At 45.7% G+C, this 23,978-nt stretch overlaps 2 protein-coding genes across 2 annotated transcripts; one reads left to right on the forward strand and one right to left on the reverse strand.

Annotated features, from left to right (window-relative positions):
* Nucleotides 1-346: 346 nt before the first annotated feature.
* LOC101784250 (copper methylamine oxidase) lies at nt 347-7,097 on the reverse strand. Its single transcript, XM_004975899.2, has 12 exons — nt 6,514-7,097; nt 4,486-4,595; nt 4,099-4,404; nt 3,769-3,881; nt 3,325-3,655; nt 3,027-3,242; nt 2,710-2,946; nt 2,260-2,445; nt 1,751-1,891; nt 1,076-1,344; nt 878-959; nt 347-745 (listed from the first exon to the last, which is right to left on the reverse strand). Exons 1-12 carry the CDS (start codon nt 6,743-6,745, stop codon nt 623-625), a joined length of 2,346 nt encoding a protein of 781 aa, XP_004975956.1. The 5' UTR covers nt 6,746-7,097; the 3' UTR covers nt 347-622.
* Nucleotides 7,098-14,983: 7,886 nt separating this feature from the next.
* On the forward strand, nt 14,984-19,321 carry LOC101784643 (ribonuclease H2 subunit B). Its single transcript, XM_004975900.4, has 10 exons — nt 14,984-15,242; nt 15,895-15,951; nt 16,129-16,230; nt 16,587-16,663; nt 16,758-16,881; nt 17,121-17,185; nt 17,744-17,813; nt 18,422-18,497; nt 18,592-18,688; nt 18,762-19,321. Exons 1-10 carry the CDS (start codon nt 15,188-15,190, stop codon nt 18,888-18,890), a joined length of 852 nt encoding a protein of 283 aa, XP_004975957.1. The 5' UTR covers nt 14,984-15,187; the 3' UTR covers nt 18,891-19,321.
* The last annotated feature ends 4,657 nt before the right edge of the window (nt 19,322-23,978 follow it).

Consider the following 23,978-nt stretch of genomic DNA (forward strand, 5'->3'; position numbering starts at 1 on the left):
TCCTGATGTGTCGAGCTCCCCATGGCGGCAGCCCTTCCAATATTGTGCGGCTACCAACAAAATTGGCCTCCCTGAGCTCGGTTAGAATCACCGGCAGCAACTGAATTCCAACGAAAATAGCCTCCTCGGGTCTCTTCCAATCGGAATCGAAGTATTGCCGGTCGTCGAGCTCGGGGTGGTGGCAGCCTTCCGCTCGCCGACGCTCCCTTCTATGGCGGCCTCACCTGTTGCACGCGAGTGGCCGGTGGACGACCGGGTCTGGCCAACTCCGTTGTCATCCTCGTGGTTCTGTAGAAGCATGCGTAGCGCAACCTGGAGCTGCATCTAAGAAGTTGCCCTTTCGAGCAAAACACAATTCGAGAAGATATATTCTCTGTAAATTCATACTTCTCCTTGTTCGGAATCTTACAGGCCATGTAGGAAGCCTGCTTGATCGGCGAAACGATATTACAGAGAACCATGCATAGCAACACGATTATTACAGAGAACCAAACAAAACGATATTGCAGAACCAAACAAGTCACATGGCAGCGGAAACAGTTATTCCTTTTATTGGAGCAACACAATTAAATAGTAGACGAGGCAGCACCACGCCGGTTGCCACTTCGAGGAACAGCGAAGCTCACAGCTTCGAATTGAGGCCACCGGTCTGGATGTCCTTGGGCGACTCGGCTTCCTTGACGTCGGCATCGGTGGAGCTGGGAGGCACGTCGACCGCAGGCGAGCAGTTGAAGAATCCATGTGGCTGCAGGGCACAAACATCATAAGAAACTACGGAAAGCTAGGCTAACGTCTTTATGTGAAGAAGCAACAAAGGGATCCGTTAATTAGCTCCACTGCATATGGCAGAAATGCTGAAAGGCTCGAAAGCTGTTACCATGAGCATGAAGCCGATGTGCTCCACTGGCATGACTGGCCAGTCTTCCAGCCTTGGGATATGGGTGAGCCCGAACACGTACCTGCAGATGCAGAACACAGTTTATGAGATTTTGCAATCTGTAAGCTGAACAAACAGTTCCAATTTCAGAGTACCATAAATTGCCTTCAAGAAAATGGTCTGTGATTAAGAAAGTACCAGAGAACAATGTCGGTTTCTTCCAGGGGCCTATCCTTCTTGACCCATGTAGGCAAACCCTCATGAATTCGAGGATTCTGGTTGGGAAACTCCCCTCCAGGGAACATCTCATCACTCTTGTATTGGGTGACCCAGAGATTGTGTTTCAAGAACCCAGCTCTCCTCAGAAATTTAGCCTCGGGCAAAGCCAACGGCAAGCAATTTGAACCAGGCACCAGCCTGTAACCAGTTGGCTGCCCAGTACGATTTACAGTTCGTGTGTTCCTTACCTAATAAGAATGCAAACATTATCAAACAAAATTAACAGTGTGATAGCACAAGAACAATGCGATCAGATATGTGATTTAGGCTATATTTGGGAATTGTGATGTCATCTTCAGTCATTGAAGTGATTCCATACTGGCATTTACTTGATGGAAGATAAAAATTTCTGCAATTACTAAAGATAGCTTATACTGGCATCGGCTTGATGGTTAATAATGGTACAAATACTAAATAAAAATGCAAGACAAAGCAAATTGAATCCATTATCACAAGAGAGAGCGGCCAATACTTTCCATCTGATATTGAATAGCATGAATATAATGACTGGATACCGGATGTGCAATTTTCTGGTATCCAACCTGGCGGTAGGAATAACATAAGTTTATGACCAGAAGCAAATAGAGCTCTTACAATCCAGTGGCGCGCAGATGAAGGGTCACAATCACGCATTGCTTGCAACTCAGACTTCAGCAACTCCTCTTCAGCATAGAAAGCATTGTTGTGCACATTATGCGTGCCTGCACTTTCCACTTTGACATTAACCTCGACCACCTGTGGAAGGAGAAATTATCAATCACAAGGACTTTTGATACAATGGACATACATAGATACTGCATTCGATAAGGGCACATAAGGAAATCAGACAATGCAAGGTGGTTTTGCACGTTAAGAACTAAGAAGCATAAACTGCCATGGAATTTAAAATCACAAGTTGAACATACACCTTTTGTGCAGACTGAAGAAACTTTCATTTAATCAGTTTCGTAAAATTAGCAGCTACAAGGCCATTGCAATTTTTTTTATCTAATGTAAAGATATAATTGAATTTTATGTGGTCTCATTCAGATTGCAAAACTAGTTTTTGTGGCTGATTTGATAGGGAGAAAAGAGAATATGCAAAGGCACAGATGGCAACCCACCTGATTATGAGCCTCATTAGGTTTGCAATCGACAGCCATGTCCATACGGGCAACAAAGAAATGCTGATGAACTGGTGCATACAGACCAGGGGCAATAGTTGTGCCATATTTCCTTGATTCCCCGGGCATCAGGGCTCCTAAGCTGAGAATTCCAGTAAGCTTTACTTCTGCTTCTATTTTTCCATCCTGCAACCAAGAGGATTAACATATAATTACAACGCACAAGTAAGGTATGTCAGCAAAATTTTGCAGCTTCAGAAGACTTTGAAGGAATCAAATTCATAGCTATATTCACTAAACCATCAGTAGACATCTTATTATTTACCAAAATTTAACTCTTTAATGCATAACTGAGCAAAATTATATAAGTAACGGACTAACGGATATCGAATCCTGTTGGTTAAATGCTACTTATTCTGACATTACAAGCGAATTCAATTATATAGTTACCTGATAGAAGTGCCAATAAAAACCATACTCATAGTTTGCAACTGTACATATAAATGAGACAGTGAGCCTCCTTGATCGCCTTACTTCTGCTAAACCAGTTCTCCAGTCTTGGTGTTTCCAGAGGATTCCATGGTCCTCCTCATGCAAACAGACACAGTTCTCAATTGTCTCAACAGCACCAGTGAAGTTTGTGAAATGCGCATCAAAATATTTTATGTAGCCCAAGCAATCACATCCCTGCACGGAAAGGTTAAAGAGTATGGTCAAAATGACATTAATAAGTCAAAGAGTATGCTGATCAAGAAAAGGCAAAGGACCTTCTTAAGAGAATGAGCATTTTTGCCAAGTCCATCTTCTCCAGCATCAAATGCATTCTTGCGATAATGTGGTTCACTTGGATCTCCATAAGGAACAACCATCTCAACAAAGCTCAGCCTATGAGCTATAGGTCGACGTCCACGGTTACCATCAACGTACGCAACCGAGTAGATAACCAAACCCTCTTTGGGGGTGAACCCAATACGGAAGTTCCACTGGGCAGCACCATCAAGCGTAATTAACTTCAAAGGGTATTGTTAATACTAGCAATTTAGACTAAAGATCGCAAACACTTACCTTCTGCCATTCCACAAAATAGCCATTGATGCGGAAACTTGGACCCTCAGGCTGATTGATAATAAGTGGTTTTACATCACTTCGGTCAACACCACCTCTTGTTTCGCCAGGAGTGTAGTTCCTCAAATGATCTGGTGGGGGGAGAGGAACCAACTTCCTATCTTCAAACTCTATCACAGTATTATTCTGCATATCAACAACGACATGAATTCCTTCCACGGGACGAGCATAACCATTCTCCATGGGGCTATCACTCTCAGTCCTGCAAAATATTAGAGGCTTGCCAAGTCTGCGACTGGGAGCATCAGCTTCGCCATAGTAGCCAGCACACCTGGCAATTTAATAGATAGAAGTTAATTTTCCGATTCTCAGTATGATAACGTAAGCTGAAACTTTGCACTATATGAAAAAATGTACACAATAAATTCCTTACGGATAGCTTACCAGGCATCTACCATAACAAGATCCATGTCGTCCACACCTCTTCTCTTCATAGCTTCAATAAATGGTGGGTAACTTTTGACAGTAGCCTCACATTCAGCATACTCCATAGCATCCTGTGAAATATAAATTTCAAACCAAATACTGAATAAGGTAAAGGTCCAAAAGAAACTTCAAAAGAATAACTCTTCAGCCAGCTGGGTTAACATGAATGTTTGAAAAATAACGAACAGGTACCATAGTGAAATAGTAACTGGTCACAACATACTATTACATGAACCAAGTGATTGGCAAAAAGGCATGCAGAAGTCTAAACGAACTTAGTAGACATACCATTGCAGGTTGAACATCGGGAACAACTTCAGCTGATATCACCTTGCCTCTGTGATGTCCACCCCTGGTAGCTGCATGCACTTCAGACAGTTCTACTATCCAAATGCTAGTCTCATTTGATTGTTTGTTGTACACAACAAGTCTGGCCCTCCTAGGAGGCAACCTGCTTGGAATAACAGCAGAACCTTTGGTTCTCGGGAGCAGTGATGGTTGGAAAGGTGGGAAGAAGTAGGCATCAGCTAACGCCACAACATTCTTATTCGGCTCCAACAACACAGCTTCAACAAAGCGCATGCTATCTCTTTCCTACAATCATAGAACTTTGCTTTTCAAATTCATATTTTTCAAGATTGTACGGAAAAGTTTATGTTTCTTCTATTGGCATACCTCAGGAGATCTTCCAGCAGCTCTTACAGTTACTACAGCAACTGCAATTTCAGCAGCAGATAATGGGTCTAAAGGGTGGCACCTCTGGGCTCTTGTCATTATTGGTATCCCTGCATATTTGTGTCCAGCAAAACATTATTTCAGTTAAGATATGGTACACATTTCAAATGGCATGTAGCCATCAAAGTTATACGCTGTCAGATTACTATGTCATACTGGAATGTCATATTGTCGTGATGAGCAATAAACTGGTATGGGGCAGTAGATGCATGTTGAACTGCTTACACAAAACACCCTTACAATGATATCTTAAAATGTACATGGACCAATCACTAATTACAAAACCAGGAATAAGATAAGGGCAAATTATAGTATAGGTCAAGCTCTCGAAATAGATAATTTGGCAGCTCAGGAGCTCTATGCTCTCTTGTGCTTATCAGGGGGGTCAGAAGAATCAACAATGAAATAGATAAATGAATGTTGACCTCTCTCTTAGGCAAAAGATAAGAAACTCTACTGGCATGAACCCTACAGTATAAATGCAAGTTTAAAATATTGTGTAGTCAACCAGTGCCCCATGTCCTGGATTTAGACATCTAGCTACCGGTTAAAACAATTTCTAAATAGATAGAGAAAATTCTAAGGATATATGCCACAAGACAGATGGATGTTCTTCATTTGTTCTAATTGTAATGATGACAGAATCACCAACGTTATGATCTCATTAAATAAGGCACATCGTGTTTCAACCATTCATGCCTCAGCACCTCTGCATAATTGGTCAGCAGGAATAAATATGATGAGTTAAATGCCAAATGATTTATTTACAGAAAATCCCTGCTAACATCATTTTAAAAAGTACTATTTCAGTATTACACAGTTCCAACAAAAGGACTTTCTGTTCAGCAATTTGTTAAACATAAGAGATACGCTATCAAGAAGGATCCCTCAAATCTTTAATTATATTTTTGGTTGACACGAAAGTTCAGGTTGACGCGATGTCATTTTCCCATTTTACAGATAAAAAGAACAACAATGAAGTCTACATCACTTCGAGCATCCTGTGAACCTTAAAAGGTAGCAGCATGGGCATGCTATTAGACAACGATTAAGTGATATCCTTGCGTGCACCTCACCAATTCAGAATCCCCAGAAACACTACTACTACAAGATGTGCCCACACTGCTTACCATGTGGACTGGATGAAGCAGCATGCATCAGCAGCTTATGCCAAGAGGGCATCCAGGAAAAAAGGGTAGATGCCAAAAACTCTGTTGACCCATGACTACTCAAAAAAGTTGAAAGAAAACAAACAGCAGCTGACATCATCACCAGATCCGGACATTTTTCTCACTTTCGTACCGGAAAGGCGCAAACCTCATCATCAAAGACGAAGTAAAGAAGTAAAAGCAACTTGATCACTACAACTAGTGATCAAACAAAAAGTTGGAGCACCAAAACTGTGATGGAGCACAAAAAGTCTGAACAGTAAGCTACTACATAACCGGATTACTTTGAGATTTGTGACAGCTAAGTCCCACTAGTATGGCAGCCCTATCACATCAGTCCCCCGTGTTCTAATCGTCAATAGCCAGATAAGGCAGAGGTTTGCTCTACAATATCTAATTTTCACGCCACATTTGAGATTTCTAATTAAGGACCTAAACTCGTCGTCAATCTACACAATCCGCTCGCATGCAGACGAGAACTGGGGTTGGTGCAAATATCATCCACGTATCTGATCCCACAAGAGAAGCGTCCGATCCTACGAACAGTCCGCATCCTCTGCTTGCATGCTCCCGAAATGGTGCACTCTGCGCAACCACCACCAGTAGATTGCGTTTCCCGTACTCAAACCAGAGCTCGCGAGAAATCGTGATGGACAGAAACACCACCATCGCATGCCTCAACTAATTTAAGATCCATGTACGGCGGGGCGCTTCCGTAACATTTTTCATGACCCAATCAGCCTATGATCCGAGTCGATCGAGACAGAGAGACGAGCAGAGGTGGCCGATCGCGGTATACCTTTGGAGGAGGCCTTCGCGGTGGTGGGCTGGACCGCGGCGATCTCCTCGATCACGGCGCTTCCTGCGCCAGCGGCGGCCACGCGCTCACCACCCCCCGAGGCGACGGCGACGACCTTCCCGGCAGGGGGCGCGGCGATCGCCCGCACGGGGGCGGCGGGGGCGCCACCGGCGACACGCGCGGGCGCGGCGCGGCAGCATGATGCCGGCGCCTTTTCCTTAGCTGCGGCCATTGGAGCGGGTTCGCGAGCTGACCGTGTCCGTAGTCTCCGCCTCCGCCTCCGCCTCGCCGGCTCCCACGATCTGACATGCAGCACAGGCCTGCGCCTTCCGCGCCTTGTGCCCCCTCCCCTCTCCGCCGCCGCCGCCGCCTCCTCGTGCCGCCGGGGCCCTCGCGCGCGCGTACGGGTAGGGGCTAGGGTTCCGGGAACCCTAGGGGAGGGAGCGGGGTTCTCTCCGCCCGCGAGGCGCCGCCGAGGAGGTGGGGGAAGCCGGTGGGAGACTGGAAGTTTGGAGTGGTGTGGTGGCGTGCCGTGGTGGCGGTGATGACTCGAAGGGTGGTGGTGTTGTTGGGCGTCGGGTGATTTGGAGAGCGATGCGTCGGGGCCTCACGTGGATTTATAGAAAGGCGAGGGGAAAGGTGACCGGCGCGTGCGCTCTGCGCTGTGGCCCGTTGGTTGGCGTGGGCTCGATTCTTCCAGGTTTTGGTTTATTTTTTTTACTGTCTACCTGTTACTCGGTGTAATCACTTGGGCAATTTGGTTTGGTGAATCACTTGGTTTTAACTCACTAAAAATTTGAGTACCGGCAAGAACCTTGTCACTTGAATTTCAAAACCATCACAAAAAATTTGAGTGCCGGCAAGAACCCTGTCACTTGAATTTCAAAACCTTCAAATTCTCATCAGACGGTAGAGATAATTAAATACCAAAACAATACAGAACTATGTGTTAATTAAATATCAAAACAATACGGAACTAGATCACATATATTAGAAACTGCATAAGAAAAATCAATGCTGTTGCTGCATCTTTGTCAAATGAAAAATAATTGTTGAAGAAATGTCTGCTTCAAACATATTTCAAGGAATTAAAATTTCTGAAGAACACAAATCCAGCAAATCAGGAGCAAATCAGCAGTTCATCTAAAAAATCACGCAACAAATATGCAGGGGAAAAGATGAATCGAATGGGGAAGGATCGAATCGCCTCACCTCGAGACCTCCAGGTGAGCGCACCAGCAGGACAAACGAGACAGGAAGAGCGGTGGAATGGAAGGGACCATAATGTCAGCGAGCCAAAAAAACAAATAAATCGGGCGAAGCACAGAGCAGATGATGGACGATAATGGCCAAATCAACCAAAGGGACGGTGCCAAAATCGAGTGATGGCTCCGCCTGAAACATTCAGGCAACGGATAGCTTTTCCTTTTTTTTTTCTCCCCCAATTTTACTATTCACTTTTTTTCTTTTTTTCATCTTTTCACAAATGGGTAACTATTGTCCAATTAGATATGTGTATAGAACCTGAGATACGAAAAACTAAGTGGTGCAACTGAGCTGTATGACTAGTTAAAACTATAGGTTAGACCAACTTGAATTCCTAATGGTTAATTGTCAGTGTCTCATCTTTTCAGAAAAAGAAATTTTTAGTGTCTCTTACTCGAGGATTATTTGTACAGGACAATTATGGAATTTACTTAAAACGTACTCCCTCCGTTCTAAATTATAAGTTGTTTTAGCTTTTATAGATGTATAGATATTACTATGCATCTAGACATAGGGTATATCTAAGTGCATAACAAAGTCTATGAATCTAAAAAAGCTAAAACGACATATAATTTGGACCGGAGGGAGTATATTTGGATTAAATAATTTCAAGTTCCCATACTATAGGAACAAGTTGCCAGTCCTCAATAACCTTGTTCAAGTATCTCATCCTTAGCATTTCAGATGAGCAATATAGTGCGTATGGCTGATATGGTTTGTCAAGAAAAAATATGGACGAGCAATAGCTGCAGTTGTCCGTGAGACCATGACGCTACTCGACAATGTCAATGGGAACCCCAAGTCGTGCGCACGATAAGGATGAGTCGCAAACGTATTTGACATTGTAGAGCACTGAATTCTCGTCACTATGCACTTATCACAAAAAAGTGGTGCGGTTTTCCAACATATCGATGTGATCGAACTCAATCCACCGTGAACATCGGGGAAACGCACCAAGATCGGGTGCAGTTGCTACTGCGACTGCAAGTTAGCAACTGCACGCGATCACGGCCGTGCATTTTTCCTGCGAACGGATCAGATTTGGTGCTACAGTGGCGGACAGCAGCAAACAGTAACTGGGTACCGCACGGTGCTTTGGGTCTGCTCCGGGTTCTGCTTAACTTGCAGTCGATACTGCAACTGCACGGGAACCCGGTCCCGGGGAAACACTGATGGCACCTCGCAACAAACATGTCCCTAGCATCTCACCGCAGGACGACTCTCACATTTCTCATTTCCTTTTGTCATCGTTTACTGATCGACATGCCATTTGTATTGTCAAATACTTCGGCTGGTACGTGATTTCTCCTTTTCATCAATCAAAAATTCAAAAGTTAGAGAGAAAAAAAGAGAAAAGGCCACCAACCAGCCAGTACTGGTCGTGTTCGTCAGTTCATGCACCAGAAGGCACTTTTTGTCCGTCCTGCTTGTCACGTTATGCGGGGAGAATATTGCGGCATGGCAGACGCAGGGGCATCGTATCGTGTCCTGAACCGTGTGATCCCAACTTGAACAGCTGATCGATTTTTTTAACGCATAATCGCTGCAGCTAGAATGTGACCGGCGGCGCACGCGAGTGCATGATCTGTGGGCGAGAGCACGCACACGTCAAGCGCTCTGACAGTGACAAAGCTCCGTGTCACGGACGGGCCATATGAGCAGAGATGACGAGGTTCTCTCTTCTCCGTTCTACATCGCAAGTCATTTCAATTTTTTCCTAGAGTCAAACCTTTTAAATTTTGACAAAATTATAGAGAGAATCACAAAAATTTATAGCACCGAATAGATATGCTATGAAAATATATTTAATAAAAAAACTAATGATACTTTATTGGTATCATAAATGTACATTTAGTACTTTACTTATATAAATTTGATCGAACTTGAAATGTTTTAATTTTATAAGAAAGTTAGAATGCCTTATAATTTGGAACGAAGGGAGTATCGTATCCGAAACGAAAATATATGTGATGAAACCTTTTTTCGAAAACTATATACAGCGAAGCTTACACGAAACTAAGATCGCGATAATATATAATCCTGCTTCAGACTTATTTGTCAAATGTAATGAACCGGATGAAAGTGTTAGGCTCCTCCTTCCGTCATTGGTCCAACGAAACCTTACGCTAAATGTGATTTGGGATCAACACGCCAGAAGAAACATACGGGCGGCATGAGAAAAATTGAGAAAAAAAAACTGAGAGAGAGAGAGAGCTCGACAGCGATGTGAGAAGCAATATCACATGGGTGTACATCTAGTGATTTCTACCTGGCTAATGGGGTGCTGCCATCCGCTCGGGCCTCGGGCCGTCGTAACCCATTTCTACTAAGGGCTACAATACAATCTTTGAATTCGATGGATGAAAGGGCAAAAAAAAAAGGTGGGGGTCTACATTGACGGAGAAAACGAGGTCCCAAGGGTGCACGTCTACCGATTTTCCATGATGGAGATAGCTAGAATGGCGGGGTTGCGGTTGAACGCGGTTAATTGGGCTGGTTGCGGCTGCGGCTGCTCTAGCACCGTAAGATTAGGATCACTCGGGGGTGATGAGATGAGAATTCACGGTTTGGATAACGATAAGAGGGTCGTGCGATCGCGGTTTGGCCGGGAATGATAGGAGCACCCACTGGTCACCCACCTACCCACTCAGTAGTCCACAGCTCAGTGCGGCTGACTGCTTGCTGGTGTGCCGTCCACGAGGGCACGCAAATGAAAAAGATTGGGGGGAAGAAAACCAAAAGGAAAGGTACTGAAGGCCGAAGTAGTGCGTGGGCTCATGAGATTCCCGGCTGGATGGCACCACGTCGTCACGGGCCCACGTGTCGGGCCCAGTTACCTTTTCCGCTCACAGGCCACATCCTTCGGGCGGGCTCCCCATCCACGATCTGTGAACGATGATGATGACAAAGCGCGGACTGGCCCAACACTTGGATGCAGCAGCGCGCGATCTGGTCACCAGCGGCGTGTTTGATACGAGGTGCTAAACTTTAACAGGTGATATCAGATATTCAAATACTAATTAGAAGGATTAAACATAAGCTAATTACATAAAGTCTAATTCGCGAGACGAATATATTAAGGCTAATTAATCCATCATTAGCAAATGGTTACTGTAGCACCACATTGTCAAATCATGGACTAATTAGGCTTAATAGATTCGTCTCGCGAATTAGACTCCATCTGTACAATTACTTTTATAATTAGACTATATTTAATACTCCTAATTAGTATCAAATATCTGATGTGACGAGTGAAGTTCAGTAGGGGTATCCAAACATGCCTATGTCCATGGGTTATCGCTAGGTGGGTCTCCATTGACTGAAGTGAAAAGTATGCTCATGGTGTTGTATTTTTGTTGGTTTCGACAATATTTGTTAAACTGGATATTGTTAGTTTATATACTATGTCGCTTTAGATTCCAAGGCTGTGCTCGCGTATCAATCATGTATATATATATACCATCTGTGGGTGTTTTCGATCGTTGGTTTCGTCTTGTGCCTACCATGACAAAATCCACGTTGCGTCTGCGCAAAAAGGAAAAGAGAGTTGCACAAGTCATTGACGTTTCTTCTGAAAGTAGTCGTACACGATGAGTTGATGCGGGCGTCAAATATAGCTGCGGAGGGGGACCGGACAGTGCTCATGAACGGCGCCAAAGATGCAGGCACTAGCGGCTGCTGCGTGCCATGGTGGAGTCCTGGGTTTTATGGGACTAGAAAGTGTATGGCCACGTCCGCAGTTGCCATTTCGGTAACGTTGACGTCCACCCCAGCCGCACTCCCCAGATGCCTGCAGGTGCTGCACCGTGCACGACTGCACGCCCGTCCCTGTCGGTCTCCACATACCATCAGTGCTCTTCCGATCCTTCGGCTTTGCACAAATGTTTAAGGACCCTTTGCTAAACAAATGTCTAGCGACAAGTGCGTGGGTAAGATCGAATCCATGGACACCCATCTCCAGTGGTTATTGTTGACGCCAATTGTTCCTCCCAATAAGCTAGCTATCCTGTGATTACTGGCTCGATCTTAGGTTCTTGCCACAGCTGGATGCTTTCGTAATTTCTTTAGGAAAAAAATATATTGCAGGACTTCCTAGCATTTGAAAAAACAACTTGCATTTTGCGGCAGGCAGGCAGGCAGGCAGGCAGGCAGATATGAGTGTGCTCCAACTACTGCAACTAGTGAGTGGTTGGTGGTGCAATTAATTACAAGCTGATGCGAGCGACGTCAAATCGCATCCCATTCCCGGAAAGACCAAAGCGTCGCCCCACAAAAAGGCCCCAATAATCTTGCATGCTCTCTGCTCCCCACCCTTTTGGTAATGGTATCTTTTGAGATACTAATATCTCGGCCAATAATGAACACGTCGACCAATAATGAACGTTTTTGCCCGGCCTGCTAGCTTATGCGAGGATGAGGACGACACGCACGGTCCACTTGGCTGCTGCATGATTGCTGATTGCTTACTCGCTCAGTCGCACGCACGCACGCATGTCATGTAGGGATCCAATGCGCCCGTGGTTACGTTACGTACCACTCCTGTTTCGTAAAGCAAGCATTACCCACAACGGCAAGGAAGGAGAGACGCGGCTCCTTTTAAATTTGGCCTCCTTTTTCATCTTCGTTTTTTAATCCGGTTCCGTCCGGCGATACGATGGATCCGGTTCCTCACGTATACTGTATATATGCTGGTACGGCTGCAGCTTTCAGCTGGCCGTGACCTCATTGGCTCTCAGCTCCGCTGCTCGTAGCTAGTGCGCCTCATGATGCAGGATAGAATACTAGGAGCTGATGAGTAGCTTTAGGGTGTTTGATACTAGCGGATGCTAAACTTTCGCAGTGTCATATCGAATGTTCGGATGCTAATTAGGAGGACTAAACATGAACTTATTATAAAACTAATTGCAGAACCCTTATGCTAATTCACGAGACAAATCGATTAAGCCTAATTAATCCATCATTAGCAAATGGTTATTGTAGCACCATATTGTCAAATCATGGACTAATTAGGTTTAATAGATTCGTCTCGCGAATTAGACTCCATCTGTGCAATTAGTTTGTAATTAGCTTATGTTTAATACTTCTAATTAGCATCCAAACATCCGATGTGACAGATGTTAAACTTTAGCGGGGTATCCAAACGGGGCCTTAGATCTTTTCGTTTTTGTGAAGTCGATTAGCATTCAGCAGCAGCGTTCTTTTGAAATGGCAGTTAGCAGGCCTGCCACTAGGAGGCAGAGGCAAATCCACTCTTGTTTACACCCAAATCCAAATAATTATTATCCACTCCTTACCTTTCTCAAACCTACCCATATCCAATGGATAATTAACTTTATACTATACATATCTAATTAATTAATCATACCCTCTCCATACCATATTCTTCCCATTTCAAATGGGTATATAATGTTCTACCCATATCTTTTCCATTTAAAATCGGTGTAGATTTGAGGAGAGGATATAGGTATCCAGTTGCAGGCCTTACAGTCAGATAGCTACGCTATGTGCTCCGTCCACCAGCGATCCAAGTGCCAAGCGACGACTAACAACAACTAAAAAGTTTCTGCACTGTACGTGTTGTGCACGGATCGGAGGGCGGGAGGAGAGCAAAGCGACACCCACCAGTGACCAGCCTGAGTTAGGATGTCGAAATCACGGGGGCAGAAGTAGCCTGAGGCGCCGGTAATCCAGATGCTAGCTCATAAGACCAGTCTCACTCGAAGTTTTGTGGGAAGTTTTATGGACGTTAAATTTCATACCACATCAGTAATTTTACTGACTTAACAAGATCTTTATAAGGATAGAGAAGGGAAAGTTTCATCATATGAGAGTAGTTTTATCTCTATGACACTCAACTAGCATGGTTATCTAGTTTCCAGTGTTGGTAACAGTACAATGAAATTATGCATAATCCGAGGCTGGCTAATCCGGACGCTCCAAAGTGGAGGCGCTCGTGCGGCACAGCTGGATGCGTCCACTCACGGTCGTCCATGGACCCGCGCGAGCGTCGACATCATTGATCCTGATGGAGTGAAGGTGATGGTTCAGCAATCCAGTCCCACGGCGAAGAGGGACGGGACCAGACAAGCTAGGAGTACTGAGCTGCCGCTGCTGGGTCCGTTGCCGTGGTGCTCGCTGACGTCGTCCCGGCCGCCTTCCTGCTGGCGGGCGGGCGGCGGCAGCTCCACAGGCCGGCCGGCGCACGCCGCACTAGCCGCTAGCCCGCTAGCCAGCTGGTACAGTAGCTGCCACTGCCCTGCGGCTGCCATGCCCATCCCCACGCGCGTAGGACGACGCTCTTGCGCGCTGTCTACTACCCGGTGGCGTTTAGCGTGCTTTGCGGCTATTGTGTTTTCTACCTGCCCCGGCCGGCCAGCCGCACCCAGCTAGCCGTGTCCTTTCCTTTCGTCTGGTCGCGTGCGGACACAGGCGCGCGCACGACCGCGCCGTGGCACGCACGCGCCATCAAGCCATGCCCCCTGCGGGCTGGCGCCCTGCCTACCTGGTCCGCCCCGCGGCCCCGTGCGCGCGATACATCCATGGCCCCGGGTCGGTCGCATATGCCGTGCGCGAGCGCACGCCGCACGGGCTCGCGGCGGTCCTCGCATGGCAGCGACCGTTTCGATTCCCCGAGTCACAAGCTGCACCTGAAACTGCAAGGGAAGCCGTTGTTTCTTGTTCTTGACCGAACAAACGGGACCATTAAACAGTGGCCCAGCCGAAACACTGGACGAATGGCTTCTCAATAGTCCCCAATACCCAGTTCGGCGCTTGTCAATGTCAAGCCGCATGTCGTTGTGTCATGTCTAGCGACAAGAACATGAGCCACCTACGTTCAGTACTGGCGTGCGAGAGATCGAGGCTTGTGATAAAAGATTTTTTTGGCGAGTGATAAAACGAAAATGGGAAGTCTTCCAATCTAAAACCTCTGCGTTAATGGGAGGAAGGTCACCACGAAGCGCTTGTTTTTTTTTCTTTGTTTTTTTTTGGGAGGACTGAGTGAGTGTGATGCGCAATGAAGAAACCTCTGCGTGCACGTAAGTAAGGCCCAAGGTTGTGACGCCTATGGCCCATATGGGATGGAAGTCATACCCTAAAGAAGTTGGGCCAATATGGGCCCCTCGTCCGGAAAAACCATCTGCTCGGCTCGATCCAATCTCGCAGACGAACGAATACACAGCGACGAAAAGGGTAAGAAAAAGCAGCGGCATCCCGCGGTTGCCCCGGCCGGTGAGGCGCCAAAACCCTACGACTACGGCCACTGACTTCCCGCGCGCGCCCCCCATCGTCCCTGCTCGTTCCCCATTCCCCATCCCCTTCCCTGCGGCGGACCCAGCCGAAGCAGGCCCAACGTCCAGCGGCGGCGGCACCACCGGCGAAGTCCGAGGAGGCAGATCGGCCTACTCCGATGGCGTCGTGGCACGACGGCTTGGCGGCGCCGCCGCGCGTCCTCATTTCCCCACGTGAGCACACACCCGCACCCCAGACCTCTTAAATCCTGCCAGATTGTGCTTTACTGCCTAATCCGAGCTAGGGATTTTGGCTTTGGGATTAGTACTTGGCAGAACATAGGTCTATCTACTGATTCTACTGTTCTGGATTCGGGGCATTTAGGCTTTTGCAGCACTATGCTGTTAGCTTGAAGTCCGATTAAACGTCAGGTGGCTGCAAATCTGTTCGCCCAGCGAAAAGTCTAACTCCTAACTGAAGTCACCTTTGTGCTTGAGGCTTGATTTTGATTGTTTATGTCAATTTGCTCCGGTCAGACCTACAATTGGTATTCGGCACTGCTAGCGTCCGGATGTTCGATGAGAATTTTTTCATCGGACGCTCCGTTGCAACATCAAAACAAAACATTTGCAACATCAAAAATCTATAATTGCAACATTGAAAAATATGCGAAAAAATGACTACATCGTTCGACTATAGGATAGAAAATTCCTGCCGCAACATGAATACTATGTTTCATGCAACATTCAGTGTGAAACATGCAGAAATGATAGTTGCAACATTGATGCTTAACTATTGCAACATATGTTGAGCTGTCCGATTTTTTTAAGATCTCGGACGTCAGTTCTGTAGCATTACCGATTGGTATTCTTTTGTACCTTGCAGGTCCTTCTGATGCCAGCGCTCAAGGAAATGTTCTGTCACTTCGCCATCCAAGATCAGGTACACCAGCGCCTGCCTGGCTAATGCTTTCCGGAATGGATTTTTTATCACCGGGAAATTTAGAAAAATGCGAGATGATTCTTGTGGAATGTGATAGCCTTGTTGGCACTTAGGAAAAGTCCCCATCCTTGCAATTGATCAACAGCTTGCATTGACCTTTGTCCTGTCATGAATCAGGAGATGAAACAGGGTATCTGTTTATCGATGGTCAACTTCAAGAAATCAATTGGTTTAAGGAGCGTTACGGTGCTTGGTTCTTGGGCGACTATGTTTGCGAAGGTATATACAATCGTAAACTAGCTACACATTTTACCATCACTGCTCAAATGCATGGATTTCTTCCTCCCATGTTAATTGTGCCTCCTATTATCATTGTGTAACCGATGAATAGTCATTGCTTCCATGCCACTTCAAACGAGCCGGTTAATTTTGTTGAATAGTTAATTCAGATACTGCTCACTAGCTTAGCTCTCTCTAAGAAAAGGAACATACCAAAATAGTGAGATGACATTTTTCTACCATCAACGATGCATCAACATACTGAGTGCCGAGTTTTATAATCTGCTCAAAAAAATTGTTTCATAACACATACTTCAGTGCCTAACTTTGGTGTCCGATCATGCTTCTCCTTATAGATGGTGGCCTCTATTATTGCACCCCTGTTGATCCTATCTTCATTTTCCTACCAACTTTCGAAGCTGCACGTATGTCGGTATGCTCAATTGACGAAAAAAAAGTTCTGGAACATGGTTTTTGTTCAACCTAAACCCTATTACTTTACATCCACTCACCTTATTGTGCTGCAGAACGGGAAGGATCCAGGAAAATTCAGACAACTGGATGAAATATTGTATGTTGAGGGATATCCTGGATATCAGCAGCTAATGAGTGTAGTTGGTCACCATATGGAATTGGTTTGTGAAGTAAAAGGTAGATGTTTAAACGTTTCATTGTAATATACCTTGCTAAGCTGCTGCCACATTGTAAGCACTAGAGTAATAGACTTCCTTGCATCCTGGTAACTGTTTGATTTCTGGATTGAGTTAATTGATGATTTTAGTTGCATTGTAACTGTCAATCCATCCTGCACTATATGGTACGACTTCTTTCTATAGTGGCAAATAGTTTTACAGAATTAGTTATTCACATGGATATTACCTTTGTTGCAGAAGTGGCTAACATGAAGTTCTTTAGGCTGGATGACTCCAAGGTCTTATCTTGGTTGTGTTGTAAGGTAGCCTTTTACTGTCCTTACTCTTGTTTACTCAGTTTGATGGCGACTTATTCTCTCTGTGCTTATCATTATAAGAAACTAGACTACTTTTGTTTTACTTATGTTTACTACTGTACATAAACAATGATATAACCTTTAGACTGCAGCTAGGCGATGAGATGTATGCTGATTTACAAAAAAAAATAGAAATATTTTGTTCTGATAATTAGAATGCCTTGCCTGTTTTGTCTTTTCACCCCATTTTTCTTTTGAGGGATATAAATGCCATGTTCTAACCTACCATTAAGCATACCACTGAGACTTTTAGTGGGCTGAATCATATTGATTCTCTGGACTCTTTTACAATTTTGTTTTGGTTATATGAAATGTTGATTGTGAATGAAACAATGGCATTTTCACTTTGGTCTGAATAGGGTCTTCAAAGGAATGAATCCTGAAAGAGACTCTAAGTTGTGTAGTACATCTTTGTTGTGCACAGCATTCATATGTGAGTCTTAAATCATATTTATTTTCTTCTCACTGTTTTGAACTGCCAATATATCTTTGAATCTCTTGCAGGTATACAACCTAAAAGAGGTCTTTCCCAAGTTGGGTAAAAATTATGCTGCTCAAGAAGAAAAGGAACAATGTATGTCCCTGTATCTTCATTTTATTAAGTATATAATACGTGGGTGGTGTAGTATGGAAAGAAGTAGCTAGTGGTTGTTTACTGTTTATTTTTCTTCTGGGATTTTTTACCATCACACATGCGCATCTAACCAAACCGTTGAACAGTTGTGTAACTCAATTTTGTAGCATAACTGTTTGTGTAGTACCATTGATGCTTTATGCCCTAGTGCATCATTCAATCTGAAATGCCTTAAACCAAGCCAACTGTTTTTTTTAAATGGTTTGGTTGAATGTAACAATGCTCGGTAATTGGGACTAATGCCTGGTGCTGATCTTAAAAAAAAATGGTACTAAGGATGGACCTTGATTTCTGATCTCAAGAGAGAAAAAGGTGCTTAATTTATTATCTCAAAAGGGAAAAGAGATACAAAATAGACATTTTATTGTTGTAGTTATGCTTTAGATCACTTGACTTTGTTAGTGCGGTTGCTTATTAGAGACTTGACTGGGCTTTGTGCCTGTAGCCTGGCACTGGCAGTGTATGAAGCAGAAGAGCGCATAGAGATGCCCTGAATATGTGGGTGCACAAATGTTCTGACAGAGGTGCTTCTATTATTTCCTCTACAGTGAAGGAGGCTGTCCAAATGATCCGTGAATATCTGAAGGACGAACCATGGCTAACATTGCTCTGCAAGAAGCTGCAGTAAAACTTCATCCACTCTTAGATTTAAGTTTAAGATGGCAGTATTTCTCTGCTTGTCTATGCTCAAGCTCCAAAAAAATCCATTTGGTTGCAGGCTGGATATGAATGAGATCATCAAAGATACAACAACCAAAACTAGTGAAGCTTCATTTTACGCAGACAGTTCTCCCGCACCTGCTTGCCCCTCTGAGGTGAGCTCCCTGAGAACGTTTCAGCTTTTCTTAGTGGCCATAACTTCTAAACTCTTGTAATGTGCCTGTACAGAGTAAGGTGGCGAATGGTAGTGCCAAGTCAAGCAAAGGGCGGGCGGCGAAGAAGCCAAAGACGGAGGTAGGATCCAAGAACATCAAAGACATGTTCCGAAGGGTCACAAGGAGTGGATCAGGATCATGATGCCTCCCCTGTAACCTGGGTGTGACAGACGCCTCACGTGGCAATTGATCTCTTTGGAGCTGCGAAATTATCTCCAAAATTGGATTTGCTGACATGTGAAATCTATGTCAGCTCAGCAACCCCTTGTGAAATCTATTTATTTGATCAATTGAGGTCCAGAGTGACTTGTGCTGCTGAACGACTGGCGATAGATTGGCATTGTAGCGTCCATATGATGATTCGGTAGTGGAGCATGCTAGTGTACAACCCTCTGGGTTGTATAATGTATTTGTATCGCAATTCTTTGTAATGCGGGTGTTTTATGAGTTATCTGAACTGATCTGTAAGCTTTTCAATTGAAGGTGGACAGAGCTGACATGTCCTCTGGAGCCTTTTGCCACTTTCCTTTGAGACTAATTATAGATAAATTGCCACTGTCTCTCCAGTTCAGCCACTCGTGAGCGTGTGGCTGTGAAGTGCACGTTCGTGCGTCAAACTGCTATGGCTGCCGAACTCATTTTACTCATATAGCATTAGTCACTGGCCATTGCTAATCCATGGCCAACAAACACCTAAACTTGGCAAGCATCACCTAAACCTGGCATCCTTCAAGCTCCAACCCGTCCCATCTAGTCCAGCCCAAGCCTCCTAGGGTCCGTTTGGTAGCCTGGACGGAGGTTGGGCAAGGCCCAGCTAGTGCAACCAGCTGTGTTTGCTAGCTTGGACGGCCTCTCGGGTCAGACCCGCGCGGCGCAAAAACGACCAGCTAGCCTGCACCGTGTGAAACGCCAAAACTGGCCGTTTCAAGCGGTGCAGGCTCGCGCAAGTGCGTGTAACGCATGCGGAGGGAAGGGCAGGAGACGGCGGGCCTTTAGCGCCAGAAATTGGCTAGGTAGGGTTACCTCCCGCCGGTATATAGTAGTGGTCTCCCGACCGCCTCGCCTCTTCTCCCCAAGATGCACCGCCTCCACTCGCGACTCCTCCGTTCTTCTCTCCCTCGTTCCCACTCGACTCCTCTCCTCTCCTCTCATCCCGACGAGTTAGGGCGAAGGCGACAGCACGACTGGTGGTGGGGTAGCTAATCCGAAGGCGTCCGTGGTCGCCTTCATCGGCAGGTGCGGGGTCATCATCCTCGGCGATCGCGGGTACTTCTTCACCGGTGGCTGCCGGGTCTCCGTCAGCAACGTACACTGGATACGTTCTTCGTCCTCGTCACCGAGCAGATCTGCTACCTCTTCATCCTCGGTCGCTTCAACAACCTCTTCATCCCGGCGTGACCTGCTTGTTCCTTTCCTCCGAGCAAATCTGTCTCGTTTACTTGCTGTTTGAGTCCTCCCTCGGGTCCTCCGCCGGCACGCGCTACTTCCTCGGTTTCCCCACGACGATCGTCTTCGTCTTCGTCTTCGCCGAGGTATGTCCCGGTTCTGCTCCGCTCATGTCCTTAGGGTGTATTTTGCTCTTGTATTCGATGGGATTGGATCTCCTATGATAGAGTTTTGCTACTGTTATTCATTCTGTTCAGTTTTATTTCATCGCAATCGACTACATCCGGCACTGATTGGGTTCAGGGAAGCAGTTCCTTACCTTCTTTTACCTTCTAGGGTGTTCTTGCATGCTTAGAAGGGTATCCTCACCGGATGTGCATGTGTACTTGTAGATCTGTCATGGTTTCTTGTTGCTTTCAGTACAAACATGAACTTGCTTACGCTCTGTTGCTACCGTTCTTCGATTTGTTACGTTTGTTTATGCAAACCCAATACATGTAGCACACGTTGGGTTCAAGGGAAGGTGTTTGTTACCTAGGGTTTTCTTGCGTGATTAGTAGGGTATCCTCGCCGGATATGCATATCTACTTGTAGATCTACCATGGTTTCTTGTTATCAAGAACTGCACAGATGAACTTTTTCACGATCTTTTTCGATCTGTTGCGGTTTAGTTCATCTGTTAACATGTCTTGTGTAGATTATGCATGGATGTGAAGTCGTTGGCATGAATCTATCCCTAATGAATGTTCTGTTGTGGGCAGTGAGCCTCTGGGTGGCTACATTTCGGTAGCAGTCGTGGCGATGATTGATTTTTGCATTTTTAAATTGGATCTGTTGGATGTTGTTGAGGAGGAGCTTCTGAAAGGCTACCTTGAGTAGCAGCCATGGCTATGATCCTGTGATGGACCTGTTGAACTGGATTTGGAGTATTTCTGCTCGTTCATGATCTGGAGGAGCCTCTGATCCCTCTGGTATCTGTTCAATTGGATGAAGGTTTTTTTTGTCGATGATGTCGACGAGGAGCCACTGGGAGGCTACTTTTGTAGTAGCTGTGGCTATGATCCCTTTAATGCCTTTCCTATTGTATTCTGCCACACCACAGGAAGTCTAAAGTTCCATAGTTGTACTGAAGTTCTAAATTTTGTTCCTTTTCATGCAACAATGTGGATAAGAATTGCATGAGTACCATGCCAGGATGGATTCAAAAGCTAGTGCTCTTGTTGTTGTATGCATTGCATTTCTGTACGCTACGCTTAGGAGGGGCAGATCTGATTCAGATGAGGAAGAGAACTTGGGTCCCTAGGGCAGTGGTCGATGCTGAGAGGCAGGCAAACCTTGATAAGATATATAACTGCAGCGAGGTTGAGTCTGTAAGCATGCTCAGGATGTGTAAAGCTCCTTTCTTTCAATTGGTTAACCTGTTTAGGGAGAGGCACCTCCTTGAGGACAGCATACACACTAGTGTTGAGGAACATGTTGCCATTCACATTGTGGGACACAACCAGAGATTTAGGGTGGTGCATCACACCTCTAGGAGATCCATAAAGATTGTCAGTAGGTACTTTGCACAGGTCCTTTACACAGTTGGGGAGTTGAGGGGTGAGATGATCAGAGCTCCTGATGGTGCCACCCATCCTAAAATCCTTAGTAGCTAGAGATGGAACCCATACTTCAAGGTACTTGGGTAGTTTGCATTGTACTTTTCTGCTGCACTTTTGTTTGCATAATACTTGGTACACTGATGCATGCATGTTAATTATCCTAGGACTGCATTGGAGCTATTGATGGCACACACATTCTTGCTAGAGTGCCATGTAAGATGCATGCTACTTTTAGAGGCTATAAGAGCAGCCCAACACAGAATGTGCTTGCTGCTGTTGATTTCGACATGAGGTTCACCTATGTCCTTGCTGGGTGGGAAAGATCAGCTCATGATGCGCTGATCCTATCTAATGCATTAGAGCGTAATGATGGGTTGAGGGTGCCACAAGGTACACTGTCCACCCAACTTGCTACAGCCACCAGTTATTTTATTTTCTTCCACTAGGTAGCTCATGTACCTTAAATCCATTCATTTGTAGGGAAATTCTACTTTGCCGATGTTGCTATGCATTGCGGCCTAGCTTCCTTCCTCCATATCGAGCTGTTAGGTACCACATGTCGGAGTTTGAGGGTAGGAGAACACCTACCAATGCTAAGGAACTGTTCAACCTAAGGAATTCATCCCTCCGCACAATAATTGAGAGGGCATTTGGAGCTCTTAAGTGCAGGTTTTGAATGCTAGACAATAAGCCTTATCATCCATAACCCTCACAAGTTAAGGTTGCCATTGCTTGTTGTATTCTGCATAACTGGATCTTGGGGTTTGGCGTAGATGAAGTTGTTCCGGGGAGGATTTCTCCCCACCGCTCTCACAATCATAGCCTCCACCCACTCATGCAGCCATGTCACAGGAAGCTAGGGTCTGGGGTGTTAGAGGGATAAGTGGGCTTTGGCTATGTGACAGAACAAGAGGTCTTCTAGGGTGTAGTGTGTCCTCTGTGCTTTAGTGGAACTTTACGGAACCATGATGTGGCAGTGATGTGATGATGGCTGATACTTGCTGAGACCACCAATGTACTAAATTTAATTTGCTTTTTCCCTGCATCGGCTTTTGTTTTAGTGTTGTTTTTTTCTTACAATTTGCTTTCAAATTTGTTTTGATCACCCTATGTTTAATTTGATGTTTCTCGTGCTGCATGGTAATTTGCTGTTGATTTGGGGACACAAAGGACTACAACGACCTAACCTATCCTGTGTTTGCTACTAAATGATTTGTGTTGCGATCTCTGCTATTGGTTACCTAGGCCAATGACTGAGGAGGACGTGTTCTTTTGTTCTGCTTCTGCTGGTTTTGCTAGTTCTGGCTAGCTATTTGTTGGTCAAGGTTCTGTTGCTGCTGCTGCTGCCTGTGGCCTGGGTCATGGGTGCTGGTGGTGATGGTGTGGGTCCTGGTGCTGTTGCTCAGGTCTTGGGGGGTGGTGTTGGTGCTGGTGGTGCTGTGGGAGTGTGGGGTGGTGCTGGTGGTGGTGGTGGTGGTGGTGCTGCCGGACTAGGGGTGCTGGTGGTGGTGCTAGTGCTGAGGGACTGGGGGTGCTGCTGCTAGTGGTCTTCCTCGTCCTCCTATGAGGTGGACCGCTGCCACCTCTGAGTTTGTCTGCGTCGCATGTGTGAGCTGATTGGCACTGGTGAGGCCTGATAAGGGCTTCAAGGAGGTGCATATGAACAAGGTGGCCAAGGCCCTACGGTACTGGACTGGGAAGCATTTCACTGCCACTCAAGTGTACAACCACCTGCATAAGTGGCGGCAGAGGCGGGGTAGGGTGTGCAACCTCAAGGACCTCAGTGGTGCTCTCTGGGATGCTGAAACCTGCAGCATCACCCTTGAGCAGGAGCACTACCTGGGCCACTGTAAGGTGAGTTGGCTTTTACTCTATCTGTTTTTTCAATAATTGTTGTAATTACTCTTTGCTAACTACTAACATATGTTGTTGTTACTATCTTTTTTGTAGGATCATCCTAAGGATCCTGAGCTGCTAAACAAGCCCATTAAGAACTATGTACAGATGGACGTCATCTTTGGAGGGGGCACAGCAATAGGCCACTGGGCCATGGGTTCTGGAGACCCGCTGGAAGTGTTCTATGAGTTTGGGGAGACAACAGAGAAGAAGGTGGACAAGCAGCAGCTGGTTGACCTGACTTCGACTGAGCAGCAGGTGGACCAAAAGATGGTCAACAAGGCTGCTGCCTCGGTGGAGGGTTCAAAGGCCCCTGCATGCTGCACTGGGAACAAGAGGAAGAGGGC

Source organism: Setaria italica, chromosome VII (assembly GCF_000263155.2).
Source record: "Setaria italica strain Yugu1 chromosome VII, Setaria_italica_v2.0, whole genome shotgun sequence".
NCBI classification, from domain to species: Eukaryota; Viridiplantae; Streptophyta; class Magnoliopsida; order Poales; family Poaceae; genus Setaria; species Setaria italica.

Coding starts and splice junctions, on each gene's coding strand:
- LOC101784643 (XM_004975900.4), top strand. CDS start 15,188: ATGGCGTCGTGGCACGACGGCTTGGCGGCGCCGCCGCGCGTCCTCATT. Junction 17,186..17,743: donor TATCTTGGTTGTGTTGTAAG/GTAGCCTTTTAC, acceptor AATCTCTTGCAG/GTATACAACCTAAAAGAGGT. Junction 18,498..18,591: donor TTGCTCTGCAAGAAGCTGCA/GTAAAACTTCAT, acceptor ATTTGGTTGCAG/GCTGGATATGAATGAGATCA.
- LOC101784250 (XM_004975899.2), bottom strand. CDS start 6,745: ATGGCCGCAGCTAAGGAAAAGGCGCCGGCATCATGCTGCCGCGCCGCG. Junction 2,947..3,026: donor ATGCTCATTCTCTTAAGAAG/GTCCTTTGCCTT, acceptor CTTTCCGTGCAG/GGATGTGATTGCTTGGGCTA. Junction 2,446..2,709: donor TTTATTGGCACTTCTATCAG/GTAACTATATAA, acceptor TCTTGGTTGCAG/GATGGAAAAATAGAAGCAGA.